Source organism: Coloeus monedula (assembly GCF_965178545.1).
Source record: "Coloeus monedula genome assembly, chromosome: 18".
NCBI lineage: Eukaryota > Metazoa > Chordata > Aves > Passeriformes > Corvidae > Coloeus > Coloeus monedula.
Window position 1 is genome coordinate 5,800,358 of NC_138798.1, and position 19,804 is coordinate 5,820,161.

Consider the following 19,804-nt stretch of genomic DNA (forward strand, 5'->3'; position numbering starts at 1 on the left):
GGACTACAGCTGAAAACAGAACCTAGGCCGACATGAACATAGTTTGCATCACATCGCAGCAGGAATAGGAATTTTTTTTTGCTCAGATGAGTGAGACGTCTGACAGCTCAGAGAAGTTCAGCCATCTCATGTACCCTCTGCACAATCAAATTTGGTTGCCCAAAATCAACTCGATTTGGACACAGACAATAATGCAGAGAAAAAAAAGAACCATCTGACATGGTGATTTAAGCATAAGCGGGTGAGCCAATACTGCCAAGTGAATCCTGACACTCTGAACAGAATCTTCCAGAGCTGAGGAGTCCAGCCAACAGCCAAGAATAATATTTCAGTGGTTCAGTCAATACAGCTGTAACCATGGCCTGGAGGGGTTTCCACAGCCGTAACCACAGGAGTGACTGCACATTCACTTGAAAATAGTAAAAACAGACATTTAAAAATCTACAGCTTGTAGACATCTTAAAACCAGTTCGAAAGGAGGCACAGAGGGACCTGAAAAATGCATCGACACTCCCACTAAGCTTGACTGTCATCTGTTTACCCGTCTTATGAGACAATGACTTGAAATAAGAACTCCTCTCACTAGGTACAATCACCTGCTTGAAAAAATCGTGAAGGAACAGCTTCAGACTAGCTGAAAAGAGATGAGGCACCAGTATACAAAGCCTGACTGATCACCCGGAGCTGCAATGGCACAAGGCACGTTCCAAACAGGACGGTCTAACACCGTTTATTCCTGTCTCACACCCACAGCCAGAGACACTCTCATGCCTTTCACATATGATTTCTATTTCTTCCCTGATGTAAGACACAGTATCACACAACATGCTATAGAAGGAGCCCTGCTGGTTCAAGCAGGCTTTCCCAAACGAAAAAAAAAAAACAACAAAATGGAAAAAAAAAGAAAATAAAAAGTTTAATAGTCCACAGCTGCTAGGAGCAAAGGGTCACTGCCGCAGAGGGGCGGCACAGCACTCGGTTTGCTGGGTTCTCCCTTCAAAGAATACCCATAAAATGCACTGCCAAGCGCCGTGGAAAAGCGTCCTGCGCCGCGTCGAACGCTGCGGCCCCGCACGGACACCGCGCACCGCCCAGCGCGGGGCCCACCGCGGGCACCGGGACCGGCGAGCGCCGCGCCGGCCCCGCAGCCGCGTCGGGGCGCGGCCCGAGCACCGCCCGCATCCCGCCCACGGAACGGAGCGGCGGCGGCACCTCCCGCGGCAGCCGGGGCGGCCCCGCCGGGGCGAGAGGAGCGGGAGCGGGCCCTCCCGGCACTCACCTTCTTCCGGGGCTGCCATTTCATCATATTTGTAGAGCGGGGACGTGCAGCATCAAGGTGGCGCTGGGGCGGCGGGCGCAGCGGGGCCGAAGCCCGCGGTCATGCTGCCCGGCCCCGCCACCAGGCCCCCGCCGCGTCCCGCGGGACAGCAGCCGGCCCCTCCGCGCGGGCCATGGGCGGGGGCTGTGCCCAGCCGGCGGCTCCGCCCGCACCGGTCACGCCCGGGGCCCGCGGAGCGCGGCCGCTCCCGGGCGCATCGCGGGCGGCGAGACCCGAACCAGGACACGGCCCCGGCCCGGCCCGCCCGGCGCGCGCGGCAGCTCAGGGGCGGCACCGGCCCAGCCCCGCCCCCGCCGCGCGCCCCGACCCCGCCCCCGCCGCGCGCGAGGCCACGGCGGGAGAGACGCGCGAGACATCGGGCCGGCAGGGGGCGCTGCGCGCGGGAGCGGCTCCTGCGCCCCCTGCCGGTGTCACCGGCACAGGGACAGCCCGTGTGACACCGGCACACAGGGACAGCCCGTGTGACACCGGCACAGGGACAGCCCGTGTGTCACCGGCACACAGGGACAGCCCGTGTGACACCGGCACAGGGACAGCCCGTGTGACACCGGCACAGGGACATCCCGTGTGACACCGGCACAGGGACAGCCCGTGTGACACCGGCACAGGGACAGCCCGTGTGTCACCGGCACAGGGACAGCCCGTGTGACACCGGCACACAGGGACAGCCCGTGTGACACCGGCACAGGGACAGCCCGTGTGTCACCGGCACAGGGACAGCCCGTGTGACACCGGCACACAGGGACAGCCCGTGTGACACCGGCACAGGGACAGCCCGTGTGTCACCGGCACAGGGACAGCCCGTGTGACACCGGCACACAGGGACAGCCCGTGTGACACCGGCACAGGGACAGCCCGTGTGACACCGGCACACAGGGACAGCCCGTGTGACACCGGCACAGGGACAGCCCGTGTGACACCGGCACACAGGGACAGCCCGTGTGACACCGGCACAGGGACAGCCCGTGTGACACCGGCACACAGGGACAGCCCGTGTGACACCGGCACAGGGACATCCCGTGTGACACCGGCACAGGGACAGCCCGTGTGACACCGGCACACAGGGACATCCCGTGTGTCACCGGCACACAGGGACAGCCCGTGTGTCACCGGCACAGGGACAGCCCGTGTGTCACCGGCACACAGGGACAGCCCGTGTGACACCGGCACAGGGACAGCCCGTGTGACACCGGCACACAGGGACAGCCCGTGTGACACTGGCACAGGGACATCCCCTGTGTCACCGGCACACAGGGACATCCCGTGTGACACCGGCACAGGGACAGCCCGTGCGACACCGGCACACAGGGACAGCCCGTGTGACACCGGCACAGGGACAGCCCGTGTGACACCGGCACACAGGGACAGCCCGTGTGACACCGGCACAGGGACAGCCCGTGTGTCACCGGCACACAGGGACAGCCCGTGTGACACCGGCACAGGGACATCCCGTGTGTCACCGGCACAGGGACATCCCGTGTGTCACCGGCACACAGGGACAGCCCGTGTGTCACCGGCACACAGGGACAGCCCGTGTGACACCGGCACAGGGACAGCCCGTGTGACACCGGCACAGGGACAGCCCGTGTGACACCGGCACGGGGACAGCCCCGGTGTCACCGGCACACAGGGACAGCCCCTGTGTCCGGGCACGGGGTGTCCAAGGACGGGGACAGCCAGCGTGTCCTGTGCACACAAGGAGAGTTGCTGCGCCCCAGGTGCAGGGAGAGCCGGTCCTGCAGGTGGAAGGGCTGTGCAGTTCCAGCTTCAATTGTGTGGTTGAAGGCTTTTCCCGTCGAGCTTTTGCTGCCAGCACTGGGGCTGCAGGCCCAAAGCAGAGCTGGGCGCTGTCACACCGTGGCCACCTCCAAGGAGCCAGTTATTCTAACATCACAAAGCTTCAGCTGTTCTGAGACTGTTCTAATAAATAAACATAGGCTCAGGAGAGTTAGAAATCCTCAGGGCATAAATGCAACACAATTTAACTCTGGGCTTATATTATTGAAATGGTGCAGAGGTGTCGTTTTCTTTGCTGTGAGGAAATGACCAACACTGTAGCATCTCAGAGGTAAACAATAAACTTAATGGCAAATGTAATATCAAAACACAGATCAACAAATATTCACTGCCAGGTCCCTTGGAAATACAACAGTTGCTTCTTTCCGTTGCAGTTCCTCGGTCCTGAAGGACACTGTGCCTTGGGTCGCAGGGACGCCGGAGCACTGACAGGGGTGTTTCAGCTCTAGCCTTGATGCTCAGACGTCGCTCCCTCCCACAGTGACTGTGTGTACTCTGCAACGAACACAGAGCTCAGACACCAGCCCCAAAGCTGCCTTCAGCAGGTCCCATCTTGTCCCACACTACCCTGAGACACCAGCTCTGTGTTTCATGTTTCTGTTCCCACACCTTCCCCGGGATTATTGACAATGCATGTGGCAGCACAGATACAAGTGAAAAATAAAGCTTTGAGAAGCAGGTAGGGACTGAAAAGAACAGGTGTGGCTGTGCATTAAAGGAACTCCTGCTGGTTTTACTCCCCAGAGCTAGTGTCTCACAGAGCTATGCCCTTCTACTACACCAACAGCAGAGCCAGTGGGCCCTGAAACTCAAAGATTTCCATAAATTGAAAAACTGGTATTGACAATTCTGACGAGTTCTGTACATAGCAGTTGGTGCTTGAGTCAAGAAAATAAGTGCTCAGCATCAGACAATGTTCAGCATCAGACAATGCCATTCTCCACATTGCTGTCAGAATGAAGCTTCATCAAATTCACAGACAGATTACAAAATGTGGTGTTTTGACATAATCAACCGGAGGTTTTTGAAATTCTTCCCAAGTAAAGATAATTAACTGGAAGCAACACAGGAGCTCTTGTGAGAGGCTGAAATGTTACAGTTAATGGCTTAAACATTGTTATGAAGGACTTTTTGCCCATTATGGCAAAACCGTATAAAGAAGCTGCAACCACCAAAGTCCACCCCTCCCTGAATGTTCCTCCTGACTTCTTATTCCAGTGATTGGCATTTCTGCTATATTTACTTTTTTTCCTGCTGCTGTTGATAAAAAGAAATAATGTTGGCACTATTTTCAAAGCCATAGAAAATATCCACAATAGGGGCAGTATAAATGTCCGGTGTCTGGGGGAAATGACAAACGCTTTTCATTCTTCCAAAGTCAGGGAGTTATCAGACTTCCATAAGATAGAAGAAAATGCAATATGATTTTTTGGTTTCATTTTTAAGATCCCAGTTTCTCTTTCCACATCGAACGCTCTCAGTATGTAGTGATTCAATCACCAGGAAATCCCTAAACCATCCTCTTATGCCAGCAACTTCCAACTCTTCCATCATGAGAACAGAATCCTTATGTCCATTTCAAAAGGAACCAATTCATTCTCTCAAGTAATCAGCAATGCCAAGAAAATTCAGGTGCTAGAGCTTCCTAAAGCTCAGTCTGAACCAGCGGGAAAGCTGTAACTGTTAGAAAGTTGGTATTAAGGTAATATTGGTCCATGGAAGTCAGATGCTCTCAGTTAACTGAAGTGAAATGGCTGGAAGCAGTGCTCAGTCCCCCATTAGCCCCTCTGGCCCAAAATATGGCTTGTGGCTGGAGAGCCCTGTGCCAGCACTGCCCAAAGAGGATTGAGCCCCATCCCTAGAGCCTGTCTCAGGGTACTGACACCTCCGTTAGAAACAGCCTTATGAATCCATTCTGAACTGGTCAGACTTCAGCACACTGGCAGGAGCTCCCAGGGAACAGAATTTATTTTTCCAAACATATGAATAAACATCTTTTATTCCTTTTACTATTTCAGAGTGAATAATAGTCATAATTTTGGCTGGTTGGCACAAAATCATCCAGCAAAATGACAGGTTACACCAATACCTTTTATTTTTTACTTTCCTTGATTTACTGGTGTTTTTGAAATTTGCATTGTAGCTCTGACAATCCAGTATATGGTCCTCCTTTCCTGCAGTCAGTGAGTAGTCAAGCAAGCTGTGCATTATTAGACATATCTGACAGCTCTCAATCTTAAAACTCAATGGATAAAAAACCTTTTAAAGTGTCTTCCTCAAATTAATCTTTGGCAAGAACCTAGAACTATCTGATGTACTATCACATTTCTTGCATAATCCTTCATTTTCAATAACTTCTAAGTTTGTATCTTTGTTACACCTTGAAATTCCCTCTGCTCAACCCAAGTGAGCTTCACCCAGAAATAACCACACTTTGCAAGTAGCAAAAGGTCCTGTTGTAGGTGGCTTGTTGATAAGTTTGCTAGTCAGGCTATCCAAGCAGTATGAGAATTCAGTTCATTGTGTTATTCTACTCAGTAGCAGCAAAATTGGACAGTATTCAGCAGGGACGTGAAGACTCAGAGTAACAACTTGCACTCCTTACACGTACTGTGCACTGCCTGGGCTGGCAGCGTGTGGGATGCCAGCACTTTAATAACACCCACACAGCCAGAGCACTGCACACCAAGCTCCTAATCACTGAGTCCCTTGGCAAATTCAGGAAGGATAATAAAATCAAGTCCTTTTATTTCTGAATTTATTAAAGCAGCTTTCAATTCATTACAGTGATTCTGTGTCTGTCATTTGCCTCCCTCCAGCCAGAGCACTGAAGGCAGATACAGGATCTTGCAAGGGTTTACAGATGAGATTCTGCATGAGGGACTGAGCTATGGCAGCTGCTGATCAAGTGTGGCCTGCAAAAGGGAGAAAGGAGTTCAGAAAATTCTGGTCTGGGAGGAGGGAACTCCAAGTGCAGGAATTAGGTATTCTCCTTTAATTAATGGACCAAGCCTTACGATGAAACTCCACTTATTTTGCACCTTTTAGGAAACAAAGGGTCAAACACTCCATCATTATCTATGCCATCCTTTGGAGTTCCAAATGAAAGCCCTACTCCATGCCTTGGGGTAGAGAAGGGAAAATGGGGAATAAGTGGTGGGAAGAGAGGTGATGATGAGAGAGTGAGAGATAGACAGTGAGAGAGAGAGAGAGAGAACAGCAGTGTCCAGTGTCCTGTTCCATTGTCCTTCCCTTCACAGCACAGTGAGAGTCTCTGCTGGCACCTCAGCTGGGACTGTATTACATAAACATGATGTGCCTGTGAAATATCTGCGTGATAGTCCTATGGCAAAATGTATTTCTGTAGTTCAATGGATATGAAACATATCCTAAATTTTAACTGTATCTTACCAAGGAAGGTGTTTGCTTTCAAAATTGTTAAGACTCTGTTACTGGCTTAAGAAGCTTCAGTTCTACCCTTACATGATCCTGAGCAGAAAACCATGTTTGGGACCTGCTTCTAATTATGACTTGCCCCTCCTTTTTTCCATAGGAAGCACAATTACTGCTGCTATGGAGACAAGTGTAATTCAGGCAAGATGTGGGTCAAAGCAATACTTAGGAGGCAAAGATTCACAGAAAAGTACCCTTTTTGCTATCTGTCCTGGAGAAGGGTCTTCTCCCAGTCTTCTCTTGCCAGCTTCCATCACCATCTGCTGTCTCAGGTAAGAAAGAGCCAAATAACACCTGAAACTTCTCACCAAGAGAGCTGCTCTTCCTCTCTTGCCCCCTCCCCACTACCCAGTGACTCCAGCCATTCACAGGATTTGCCAGCACTCACACCATCAGCATCTCTGTAAGCATAACAGGCTCAAATAAGCTCTTACTAGCCCAAAGTGGGAGACTTTCATTAATTTAATGGAGAAGGATGTATAAATTTTAATTGCTTTTTAGGTATACTCACAATGTTATCACGTTCCTAAACCAAAACTTTTATTCCCCGAGATCCAGATGAATTCCCTTTGCCTGCTCCTCACAGTACACCTTAAACATACTTGTACGAATTCTTTCCAAAAAACCCAGCTGCAAGCTGTATTATCTTACATGCAGACAGTAGTGAGATTGAAAACAAACTTGCCCTTCCCCGTATGATGCTGCTTAGATTAAAGGCCAGAGATGATCATTTGCTGGAAGAGGCAATTGATTCAAAGGAAAGGTTTGTGTTGAAATGAAGGAATTCTGTGTTTGAATAAGAAATAACATCAAGAAGGACAGAGGATGGCTGTGGTACCTTTAAAGAAACTCCAGCACTGAGGAAACAGATCCATCAATACACTAGAGGAACCAACAACTTCCTAAACCCTAGCAGCAAACTAAATGTGAAACCTTTCAATTATGGTTTAAAATCACATCCTCACTTAGACACTTCTCCCAAAGAGGTGGACTTCAGACACACCTGACAATGACATGAAGAAACTGAAAGATAAAAAAAATTAGAGTCAAACTGTTCGATTTAACAATTAGCTCTTCTGGAGTTCACAGGGTAGCAGGGAGGGAGTTAGAGTTTGGTGATATACTCTGCACATTAAATTTGTCCTGTTTTTCAGGACACAGAACATACTTTCTAAATTTAAAGAAATCATAGAAGCATATGCAAAGTTTTAATAAAAATTCTTTTTTAGCTTTGTCTGAAAGGGCTACACAACAAAACTATTGTATTATAAAGGATCTGTTTTGTCTATTCAAAATTTCTCTTCCACACACTGGAAACGTAAGTATGTTACACAAGCTATCCTACTCCTGAGCCCTGAGATACTCAACAAAAGATCCCGTGACAGTCAGAAACAGCACTTAAAACTCTCTGAGGACTCTTCTCTTACTCATTTAGAATGATAGGCAGTTCACCTGCTGAACTTTCTTGAAAAATGTGTACCAGGAATTTTGTTTGTGTCTGTTCGCATTTTCGGTCAGGACTGTATGAATAAGAGATGTGACATAACTTATCCATATGCAGCACCATTTCTTCCCAAAGCACAGCATGCTGTATCTCACAGCTGCCCTTTTCACTGCTGCAGCAGTAAGAGAACAGAGGAAAGAAATAAACTGAACTCCTCTACAATGACAAAGTGTCTACAGACAGCTAACAAGCTCTCAAAACCAGAATCAGATAAATCTTCTTCAGAAAGACAGATGTTCAAAGAGCAATTCCTTCTGTGGGCTACAGTTATTCTGAAGAATACCTTGTCACTGCCATATCAGAGAGAACCATTTCAAAAGCGGGAAACAACCTCAAGGTGCTGTAAAACTCTACAGTATCCCTGAAATCATTGGCGCAGAGACAATCTGGCCTCTCTGAGAAGCCACATCTAAGATTCCTAAAATAGAATAGTTCCAGTTGGGAGGGACCTAAAACAATCATCTAGTGCAGTTTGCTGAGGAGAAGCATCTCCAGATGGAGGTTTAACTTGCACTGTTCTCATCACTGACACCACTGTCAGCCCAGGTCTATTCCCAACCTGCCCACAGTGAGCAGACACATCCAATCTCATGGGCTGCAGCACTCCTCCAACTCTCATGGAGCCCATTCTCTCCAAAAGGGAGTGTCTCTATCAGACAAGCAGACACAGATGCAGTTCAGTACAATTCAGCACTACAATGAAGAGTTTCTGATGCAGTTTTAGTTAGCTTCACTATGTCGGACAGTAAAATTAGGAGAGCTCACCAAAATAAGAACTTGAGACCCTGTCAGCGACCAAGGCAACCTCAGTTAGCTTTGTCCTACAACAGTGAAGCCAGCACACTGCTACATCACACAACTTAGTCAGAACCTGACTTCAGTGGCATTTTTCTGCATAAAGTTGTGAGAGCATTTAAGAGTAACTAGGACAGCTGTTGGCTCCAGCCTAAAAATACAGAACACATCTGCTTCATTTACCTTCACGTGCTCAAACATCCAGCACTGAACAAGCGTAAGGCTTAGAGTGGTACTAAAATTTTTCTACATGGAGAAGCAGAAGCCAACCATGCAGCAGTTTCCATTCATCCCTGACAGAAAAGGTGAAGGGTGAGCTATTTGCAAGAACCAAAAATGAAAAAATATTCAACATGCACCTACATAAAAGTGTTTACTGATGAGAAGAGATTGATTTAAAATACTTTTTTGAATATTATGTAAATGGAAGTTAATTACTAGATAGTAGATTACTCCATAATGTATTTTTGCAATTAGCATCTTTTCTTACTGAAGTTTTATTACAAAAGGTGACCCCACAGCAGACCCAAAAGCACAAACCCAGTCTTCAAGAGTCACCTGTACTCATTTCACCTTTCTTTTTCTCCAGCACAGATTTTTCCATTGTAAAAAGTGAGATTATCATCAGATACCTTAGAAACAGAGGTTTTTTGCACTGGCACAGGGCAAACAGGAAAGAATAACATTATCTGCTTCCCCAGAATGTCTCTGCTGACGTGTCTGGAGCCCTCAGAACAAGGACTCTGGTGACACCCACAGACCCCAATGCCCAGGCCCCACCATGCAGCACAGAAAACACAATTAGAACTGACATGTAATTAAGTAATTATAGCTGGAAAAAAGATTGTGGTAAATATCTTTAACCTGATACACAGTAGCTCTGACAGCAGGTTCTGAATATGTGTCAGAAATATTAAAAAAGCAAGTGTGGGAAGGAATTACCTGAATGATATAAGCCAAAATAAGAAAATGGAAGAATTAACTAAAAACCTTTCAATTTATTAAGATCTAGGAGAAATGGAAAAGACTCTACAGATCTTGAATTACACTGCTACACATGATGCCTTCTTTATATGCTGCATGTACAAGCAATGACAGACAAAAGAGAGACAAATTAGTTTGATATATTCCCTCTGCCTGGGCACAGACTTTCACTGTTCAACATGACATCGTAGCAGGCTGTCAGAAACACAGTGATTGTCAGGTTTTCACACTGCTACCCAACCACCATTCTATAAGCATCAGAGTTTAGGTAAAATGCTGCCAATAGCCCATATTTACACTTCAGAGAAGTGTACTGTTATTCTTCTCCTTCTAATTAAGCTCTGTAAAGGCTTAGGCCTAATAACCATGACTTTAATGTCCTAAAACCGAAACAATTTTACAATGGTTTATTCCAAATAATTCCAGGCTCAATGAAAATCAATAAATTTAAAAAAAAAAATAAAATAAAAAATAAAAAATAAAATAAAATAAAATAAAATAAAATAAAATAAAATAAAATAAAATAAAGAGTTCTTGTTGCTAGCCTCAGCTGAGGTGCTACAGGAACCCTGTATGAGACAGACAAGTTGGTCCCTAAATCTGACAGCCTGGCCTATTAAATCAGTCATTTATCTTGCTGAGTGTCCTGATCACTCTAACAGAACAGACAAAATCTGGGAACATACCTCTTGTAGATCCATCTTCTACAACATGAAGAAGTTAGCAAATGGTGCATCTTGTTTACAAGGAAGAAAACTCCTTTCTGATGACACTTGTTAGAAGTTTATGCCTTGGAGTCTGAAGTCTGGGAGCAGCTATCACACCTATCCAAGCACAGGGACACTTACAGGGCTGTGCTCTTCCTTATTAAAATGGCACAGAACACAATTTGCCTCCTGAGTTTTCCAGCTGGAGAATCACCATCACATGCTGAGGACAGGGTCTCGCTGCCAGCACTAGTCCTCACCAGCAGAGCAGAAATGCCTGGGAATTCCAGACAGGAGGAAACAGATCCCTGCTGTGGTACAGTCTCTGAGCTCAGCAGAACTACTCAACAAGTGTACGAGATGAACCTTCTAGCAACTCACAGATCTCGCATTCCTCTGAGGCAAAGATCAGAGTACCCTTAAGCAGATCCCTCAGAATGGCACAGTTCCAAAGATTCCAGAGTGGCAATTTACCTGTTTGACTACTACAGGAGACTTCTTTGTAGTCCTGTACACAGACCAGCAAGAATATAATGCTATTAGTTACCAAGGACCCTTTTAGCAGGAAAAATCATCAGTAAACATAAAAAATATATAAAACAGAAAAAAATCTCTCAAGCTTGAAATGTTGTCCCATTTAGATAAAGAATTCCTGACTTTCTGTAGGCGTTCTCCTGTTGCTGCCTTCCAGCATCTCCCCTCCTCCCTTTAATTAGGGCCTGTGCAAAAGGAGGGAGAAGCAAAGCTATATTTAACTCTCTGTACACCAATAACCAGATAATGCATTCTGTACTGAATACAAATATTTCTAGTTGACCTCAAAATCTAGGGGAAAAAAAATCTAGGAAAAAACCTCCAATGTATTTTCACCCTGAAATACAGAAAATCTTAAACCCACCTTTGGCTTTATTGCATGTGAAGCACTGTTGGGTAAGAGATTCAAATAATTCCTGGAGGCCAGTTAATCTGTGGAGAGAGCTGTGCATCAGTAAAGAGGGCAATGTCTGGCACCAGAGCCTCTGCTGGAATGTGGAACCATTCTTAACAGGAAGTAAAAGTGAAAACTGGAGTTAATAGATTCCTTTGACTCTCCTCTGCTGCAAATAATTCCTATGAAGAAGCCCTCAGTATGTTTTCTGGATAAAACAGGAATTTCTCCGAGCTCATCTCTGAACAACAGAAGAACACTGGGAAAGCCATTCTACATGGACTGCTCCTGAGAGCAGAACTTGGGCTCCAGGACTGAGAAACCCCATGGAGCATATTTGTACTCGGCACATACTGTGGCTGAGACCAGGCTCAGCACAGGACATTTCTCAGCATCTTTATAAAGATGGTTTTTCCATTTTTCAGAGTGCGTTCCAGCACACACATCTGGCAGCGCTGCGGCGCGAACAACAGTTCCTGGCTCTCCGTGCATGTGTTCTGCATCCCATGACATCATGCACTCCTCAGCTTGCCAAAGCGCAGTCTCTACTGTACAGACCACCAAAACAGAGCCCCAGCATCCCTGTGGGGAACAGGGCTAACTTCCAGACCCAAAAGTTTTCCCCTTGCAAAATCTTGTTCGATGTTTCATCTGTTGTGCTGTGCTCTCTCCCACTCACACCCATTACTCAAAAACAGTTTTCAAATCATTCCTAAATTGCTCATATTCTACCCTGCCTGTAAAGATCTTTTCTTTGCACAAGGCTGTAACTACTCAGTTACTTCCCAGCAGAACAACCCTTTTTCCTTTTATTCACAGTGGGCTTTTAACTCTTTAACAGCCTGAAAACTCGGAAATCTGTATTTCCCAAAGAAGCGTACGCTTGTTTTTCTTTGTTATGGGTAATAGTAGGCAGCACTGCACAGATTGATTGTTCTCTGGAGCTGAGGTTAATGTCTCATCTTGTGTCATACTCATTACTTAACACTGCCTCAGCAGCAAGGAAGCTGTCTGGCACATTTAAGAAAATAGGTTCTACATTGTAGGGCAAATCAGAAGAAAACTAATTCTATTATCTGAAAAATGTTCATGTTCAAAATCCTGCAAAACCTTTTAAAGAAAGGCAGACAAATGCCAGGACCAAAGGCCCATGACTTACACACTCACTGGGGGAGAGCTCTGGAGTCAAGAACTGCTGCAGGATTAGACCCTGGAATTTACCAAAACTGGCCCTCTGCTCCATCTTGTTTTATCAATCCCAAACTAATCAGCCAGAAGGAAATAGATGTACAGATACTGCAACAGATAACAAAGTCATGATGAGAGATAAGGCTGTAAGATTTCCCTGCAATAATTTCTCTAACAGAGGTAAAAAACAAGCTTTCCAGGCCTGATTCCACTCAAAGAGGGCTTAATTGTCAAAAGGTGGAGAAAAATTGCAACAGATCGATACTTCAAAATAAAAATTTCATGCAAAGTGGTCTTGTGCAAAAGAGCCAACTCACTCATGAGGAAAGGGTCACCCAGAGGTAATCCACAGAAACAGGACAAAGCCAGAAACCAGGTCTATCACAAATTACCAGGCACATTGGCTCGAGGCAGAGGCAGCCCATACATCCGTTTCTCCCACGACGGTACTTGCATTTCTAGATAAAGTGATTCCACTGACTTTGCTAGCCACCAGAGCATTTCCAGATATCACTCTAATGTTCCAGAAGAGAAAAACGAGGGCATTCGTGTGATTTCAAGTCACTGCACTCCCAAATGGAAAAGCAATTTTTTCCTATTGCCTGCCCCCCTGCCTGAAGGTTCCCAAGCCCAACTGCTGGGTTTGGCATCAGGTAACTGCACTCAGTAATTGTGGCTACTGCCACTCACTGCACAGCACTCTTGGAAAGGTCACTACAGAGATCCAGTTAATGCCCTTGAGTTCTGTTTCATCCAGTATTATTATTAAAAAATAATGATTATTTTAGTATTTTTTTCCAGTGATGACCAGTGTTTAAACTAAGTAATTTGCTTTATATTAGCAGGGATTAAAACATGCTATATACACATAATTCCATAGTGTTTCCCACACTGAAATGTACATGTTTTCTTTATACTATCTCTTCCACTGGAAAAATCTCAGATTAATTAACTGCCACATATGATACTCCAGGGATAATGTATTTTCCTATTTACTTTTGGAAGGGAAATATGTGATACAGAGAATCCCAACTGCAGATAAAGTAAAAGACCTTAGAAATATCAGATTTAAAAGACACTGAAACAAGGAAGAGTCAACCTGGCACTCCTAGTCTGACTGTTACAGGGTGGTTTGTTTTAACTCAAGGAGCTCTGAATATTTCTGGTCCTTCCTCAGTTGTAACAGCAATGCAAGGAAATTTATGTTCTTGAATTTCAGTTCTGTATCATGGCAAGTTACTCCTGATGGAGTCCTTATAGAAGCTTTAAAGAAAAGTTATCCTGTGATCATAGAGATGGAGCACTAATGAGTTTAATTAGAATGCAGTGCATCAACCCTAGATTGAGACATAGCCCTTACATGATGAATTACCCTCTTGGAATGGCTACAGCAAAATAGAGGGGGCTATCAAGGCTGTGCCCTAAAAGCTGTGTCCACCCACCTTCTCCACCTGCCTGAAGAGGTGTTCTCCTTTCCTGCATGCTTGGCTACCACTGTGACAGCTGTGGGTGGTGCCAGAACCAGCTCAATAGACAATAATCTTAATTCATCATCTTCTCTATCAGCAATTACCCTTGCTCATTTCGAAATCAAGGTCAGTTTTATTTAGCGTATTTATCTTTCAGAAAAGTGTCAGTGTTCCAAGTAGCATGAGTTATTCAGCATCAACTACTACTCAGTTACGTAAAAACTGGAATCTTATTTCCCAGCTAAGCTTATAATCATGTCCAATCAAACTAACTCAAAAATTATCTCAATTAATCCTTTAAAATGCATCAGCCAGTTCCCCAGTTCACACAGTTATAACAGCATCAAAAAATGAGTTGAAAATGTATTTACTCGATTTCTTTCTTTTCAGAACATCTTGAAAAGACATTTGACTACAAAGACAACTGAAACCTATTTGGAAAGCAGACTGCAGGTAAACCTACAGCTACTTAAAGTTTATTTGCATTATCTTGAAAGCTGTCACTTTCTGTAATTCTAAGATGCCCCCAATGAGGGTTTAGCCAAGAAATATTAGGCACCTGAACACACTGGCCACATGCTCCTCAAACATTACAGCCAGCAAACTGTGTGCTGAAGGAACAGGTCTCAGCACATGTCCCAGGCAGGCACCAAAATTTAAGTTTTTCAGTTACAAAATCTCCTCCATATCTTGTTGTTCCACAGCTTATTCCACCTCCTAGAGATGCACATTTGCTTTAAAGACATTTAGACTTCATGGTCTTTAAAGATCCTGTCCCACCCAAGCCATTTCATGGGAATTCGATGTTACAATAAGCACAGAGTATGGACTTGAAGTTCCCAAAGGACCGAGTCTTGCACTGGTATGAACAACAGAAATTTCACAACAGTCTTCCAAGGGTTTCCACTATTGAACATGCCTGTGATGTGTGGCAGAGGCCTCCTCAGCAGCTCCTGACCTCGCTCTGTGTGTGGCACAGGCATTGCTGGGATGCAAATCATGCTCACACATTCTGTTACTTCTGATACCAGCATTTCCATGCCACTTACGATTCTTGGCTCTGAGGGTGCTGAGGCCCTGGCACAGGCTGCCACAGAAGCTGTGGCTGCCCCATCCTTGGGAGTGTCCCAAGGCCACGTTGGATGGGCATAAATGTACATTTCAGTGTGGGAAACACTATGGAATTATGTGTATATAGCATGTTTTAATCCCTACTAATATAAAGCAAATTACTTAGTTTAAACACTGGTCATCACTGGAAAAAATACTAAAATAATCATTATTTTTTAATAATAATACTGGATGAAACAGAACTCAAGGGCATTAACTGGATCTCTGTAGTGACCTTTCCAAGAGTGCTGTGCAGTGAGTGGCAGTAGCCACAATTACTGAGTGCAGTTACCTGATGCCAAACCCAGCAGTTGGGCTTGGGAACCTTCAGGCAGGGGGGCAGGCAATAGGAAAAAATTGCTTTTCCATTTGGGAGTGCAGTGACTTGAAATCACACGAATGCCCTCGTTTTTCTCTTCTGGAACATTAGAGTGATATCTGGAAATGCTCTGGTGGCTAGCAAAGGAGATGTCAGTGGAATCACTTTATCTAGAAATGCAAGTACCGTCGTGGGAGCAACCTGGGATAGTGGAAGGTGTCCCTGCCTATGGTGGGGGGGAGTGGAACAAACAGACTTTAAGTTTGCTTCCAACTCAAATCATTCTGTGATTCTAGGAAAAGTACTACTAAACATTGCTGTGTCTCTCAGCAGCTGCCAAAAAGCTGCAAGCCATACCAGCCCCATTTCAGCTCTTCCATTTGTAACACTTCTAATGAGCAGATGGTTAATTTTTCTGAGCAGGGAATAAAAAACAAAACAACTTTTGTTGCTGCAAGTGTCTGGGAGTCCTTTAGGTTACAAAAACCAGTTGTTTTGGACATCTGCTTAAATTTTTGACTGCAAATTAACCTTCTCTATACTACTAGACAAATATTCATATCCTCCATTTGTTTTCAGGTAAAATAAAAACCTGCCAGCTATTGTTCAAGGGTTTTTTTAGCTATTTAGAAGTCAGGAAAATTTCAAGAGTAAAAAAATTTTATTGTATCTGCCTCCTGTGTATTCCCAGCAATAAAATTTTGGCACCTCCAGATCACAAACAGTATGTGTTTCTCTACCTTTAGTACTGCCACCCCACTAAAAAACAGTAGAAGAGGTTCCCACACAACTGTGAGTACCTCATGTTGAGAGCCAATTCCTCCAATACAGTCTCAGGCTGAACCTGAAGGCTACACAATATTGAAAGTGTAAATATTTGAACAATGCTACTGCTCACTTCAGAGGCCAAGGGACTGGGGCAACCCCAAAGTAAGGGAAATAACTAGGTAACAAGCTTTCTTTATGTTGTACTGTTAGAATTTGGGGGGGCTGTAGCAATATAGAGAGATTCGCATGGGTACCTAAAGCAAAATGTAAACACTACCTTCTTTACCACGATAGAAAGCAAAAAATTCAGTTAAATGTATATAAGAGCCCTTCAGAGGCCTCAGCATTTGAAAGACCAGCGAGCTCACTACATTTACCTTCCTGGCAAAACTATCTTCAACTCAGATTAGCAGAATAGAGCATTGTAGATCTGCTACATTCAAGTTGCTTCTTTCTGTTCTACAGCGTGATTTTATAAAGCATGAATTCACAGAGGCTACAGTAAATTTTTAATTAGTGAAATACAGATGGTTATTTTCATACAAGTTTTAAATTTTCCTGTTTTTATTAAGCACCGGCCAAACCCAACACAATGTGCACTGCATTTACAAATGCATAAAAATATTTATAGTTCCAGATATGATTTATCACTGTACTTACCAGTACTGAGCACTCTAAATTACAAACAATAAAAATTACATTTCTGTGATTTTTTTTTTGTCTAGTATAAACACAATTTTGTGTGGGGACACAGAAGAAAAAAGAAGAAAAGCACTGGTATTTGGGAGGGGAAATTGTGTGAGAGCATGAGAGACAATGGATGTGTCTGAGCCAGGAGTGAGTTGCTGGTTTGGATCATTAACTAAGAGCTCGATGCTCGCTGCTGCTCCCTCTGCAGACTCCAGGATCAGGATCCTCGCTCAGTGCAGCCTACGTGTGAGATCAAGCAGAACAAATGTGGGAGGGCACAAAATCATACAGACAACTGATTTCTTTTTTATTCGCTGGAACACTAATTTAGGCTCTTTAAAAAGCTACATTTACTATACACACTCCTCTTGTTCACATTCCTTTTCTGCTGCATTCCCTATTCTGTTAACAGCTTTCCAAAGCCTCAGTAACTGTACCTTGCAATACCAAACACTTCCATCTGAGCTAAGTGCACATATTTTCTGCTTTGAGCCTAGGAGGGCTCAGTGCAGTAGCTGTCCTTTCCCAAACAGTCACAGAAGCCATTATTTCTAGGCACACTTTTAGAGTGCAACCAAATCCAAGAAGCTGACATTTTTTATTTAGTACCCATGGGCTATAACCATGAAAAATTTACTCCCTGAAATACAGTTGCATGCATTTCCTATCCACCCTACTCATGATAAAAAGTAATTTCCTTGCACAGCCTGGTAACAATGGCAACTGAATGAGATGTATCACCATAAAATAAACATGAGCACATCACACAGCTGAATTCTCCGGAATGAGACTACTACTTTGTGTTCCCAGCGAAGATTTAAATGAATAAGAGGCCTTGAAGCTTGACATGTATCTCTAAAGGCATGGGAGAGGATTCAGGGCAACTGCCATTAAAATTAATCACGATTAGTGATTACAAACCTCCAGTAACACTGTGGCTCGCTGCAGGGGAGCTATCAGGGCCAAAACAAGATGTCTAAGCAATGAAAACTAAAAGCTAATCAAGATTCTTACAGATATTCCTGTGTGATAACTGAGGGGGGTTAAAGGTTACACTTACAACAAAATCTGATATTAGATTGTTTTCCAGTTCCTACTCACCTGGTAAAGGAAAAGCAAAGGACAACCATTATTTTGTGTTTTGGACCAATGAAGAATGAATTACGGTGCAAGAAAAAATAGAAAGAAAATAAAAATAAGAAAATACATCCAGAATTCCTATCCTGAGTTATCACAAAAGTCCAACAGCGTGAGGCAGGACCCAACCATGCTCTGCCCAACTCACGGGGGAGCTGTCCAGCAAACACAGAACTGAATGTTACCATGGTAACAGAAATAAAACCACGTTTTACCAGCTTTTTCACACATTTAGAAAAATTATGAAACCAAATTCTACTAGATGGTACGGTTTCATAGGACAAATGGACTCAGAAATTCAGTTTCTGAGAAGTCCATCAATGATAATGAAGATCCAACAGTTCAGCTGTAACCCTGACAGAAAGCCCCGGAATCTCTGACAGCTGTCTGACATGTTTGCTAGGAAAACAGTCCCCACAGATCCTGTTTCCTTAAACATCTCATACCCACCAGAGTTTAAACTCCACAGTGTGGCCCTTCAGTCTCAGCACAGCAATTCTCATGGAGGAAGAGCCGACACTTTCTATCAGCTGAAGGGAACAAAGCTCTCAAAGAGACAGAAGATGGCTATGTATGATTCTATGGTTCTGTGATACATGGTTCCTAGAGCTTGTGAGGATGTGGGTTTATAAAATCACCTTTAATTATGTAAATTATTAATTATTAAATTATCATTAAATTATTTAATTATTTGTTTTGTATCATCCACATTCCCCTTTCTGCTATGTCTTGCACTGCTTTTTGTGCCTTATTTGTGAAGGACAAAAGCCTGCAAGCAGATAGCCACAAGGAGTAAAATACAGACCACCTAACCCATGGCAAAAATCAAACCTTCTTTTTCACCCTGAAAAAGGTTGGAAAATTATGCCTGAAGTACCCATTTAATACAGTGTTTCAAGAAAGTTTCTTTCCACTTCCCATATGAGACGAGCTTCTATTAACAAATGTTTCATCAAAGTACATTCTCCCTCTGTTAGCATCCAGAATATCAAGGGCTTGGTACACATCTTTGAAGAAGTTCATTAAAAATGAATCATAAAACCATTAATTTAACACTTGTCTAAATAAAAAATTAATTTTCTGCTAGGGAAAGTGAGCACTGTATTAGTTCTAGTGCAAGAAAAACTAAAGGAATAGTTTTCAGTTACAGACCTACCAAGCACATGGAACAGAACTTTGAGCAAAGCCCCTGACAAGACTAAAAAAAGCCATCAGATACACTGCCTAGGGAGAATAGTCTCAAATACTGGACACTAAGAAAAATGCCTTTATTATATCCTTTTTATATACATCCATATTCATCTGATCTATTTTTCCTATGAGCTGGCTCCTCAAATGTTTTAGAATGAAAAAAGCAATAGAAGAATCTGCATACCACTGCCAGCTTCTGGTAATGTCATCAGAAATTACAGAAATAACTGCATTGAAGAGCATAAAAATGTTGTGTCTATGATCAACTTCTAAAAACTTCTAGAGAAATCCAGTTATTTGACTTCCAGGACAGAAACTTGACATTCCTGAGTCAAGGGAAGAAAGGAAGAGTTCAAAACTAACTTAAATACAGAAAATAAAATTGAAACTAGAGTGTCTAATCACTGTATCATAGAAATCACAGT

At 44.2% G+C, this 19,804-nt stretch overlaps 1 protein-coding gene across 3 annotated transcripts in view; it reads right to left on the reverse strand.

The window, feature by feature from the left end:
* Positions 1-19,804, reverse strand: part of TTC28 (tetratricopeptide repeat domain 28) — a 112,733-nt gene that overhangs the window by 78,456 nt on the left and 14,473 nt on the right. Inside the window, exon 1 of one of the 3 annotated variants that reach the window (XM_082293250.1) lies at positions 1,280-1,543. The exons of the other annotated variants lie outside the window; for them this stretch is intronic. Within the exon in view, the coding sequence (XP_082149376.1) occupies positions 1,280-1,306 (27 nt within the window). The 5' untranslated portion in view covers positions 1,307-1,543. Of the gene's footprint in view, positions 1-1,279; positions 1,544-19,804 lie in introns of those variants that run through there. 3 annotated transcript variants of the gene reach the window in all.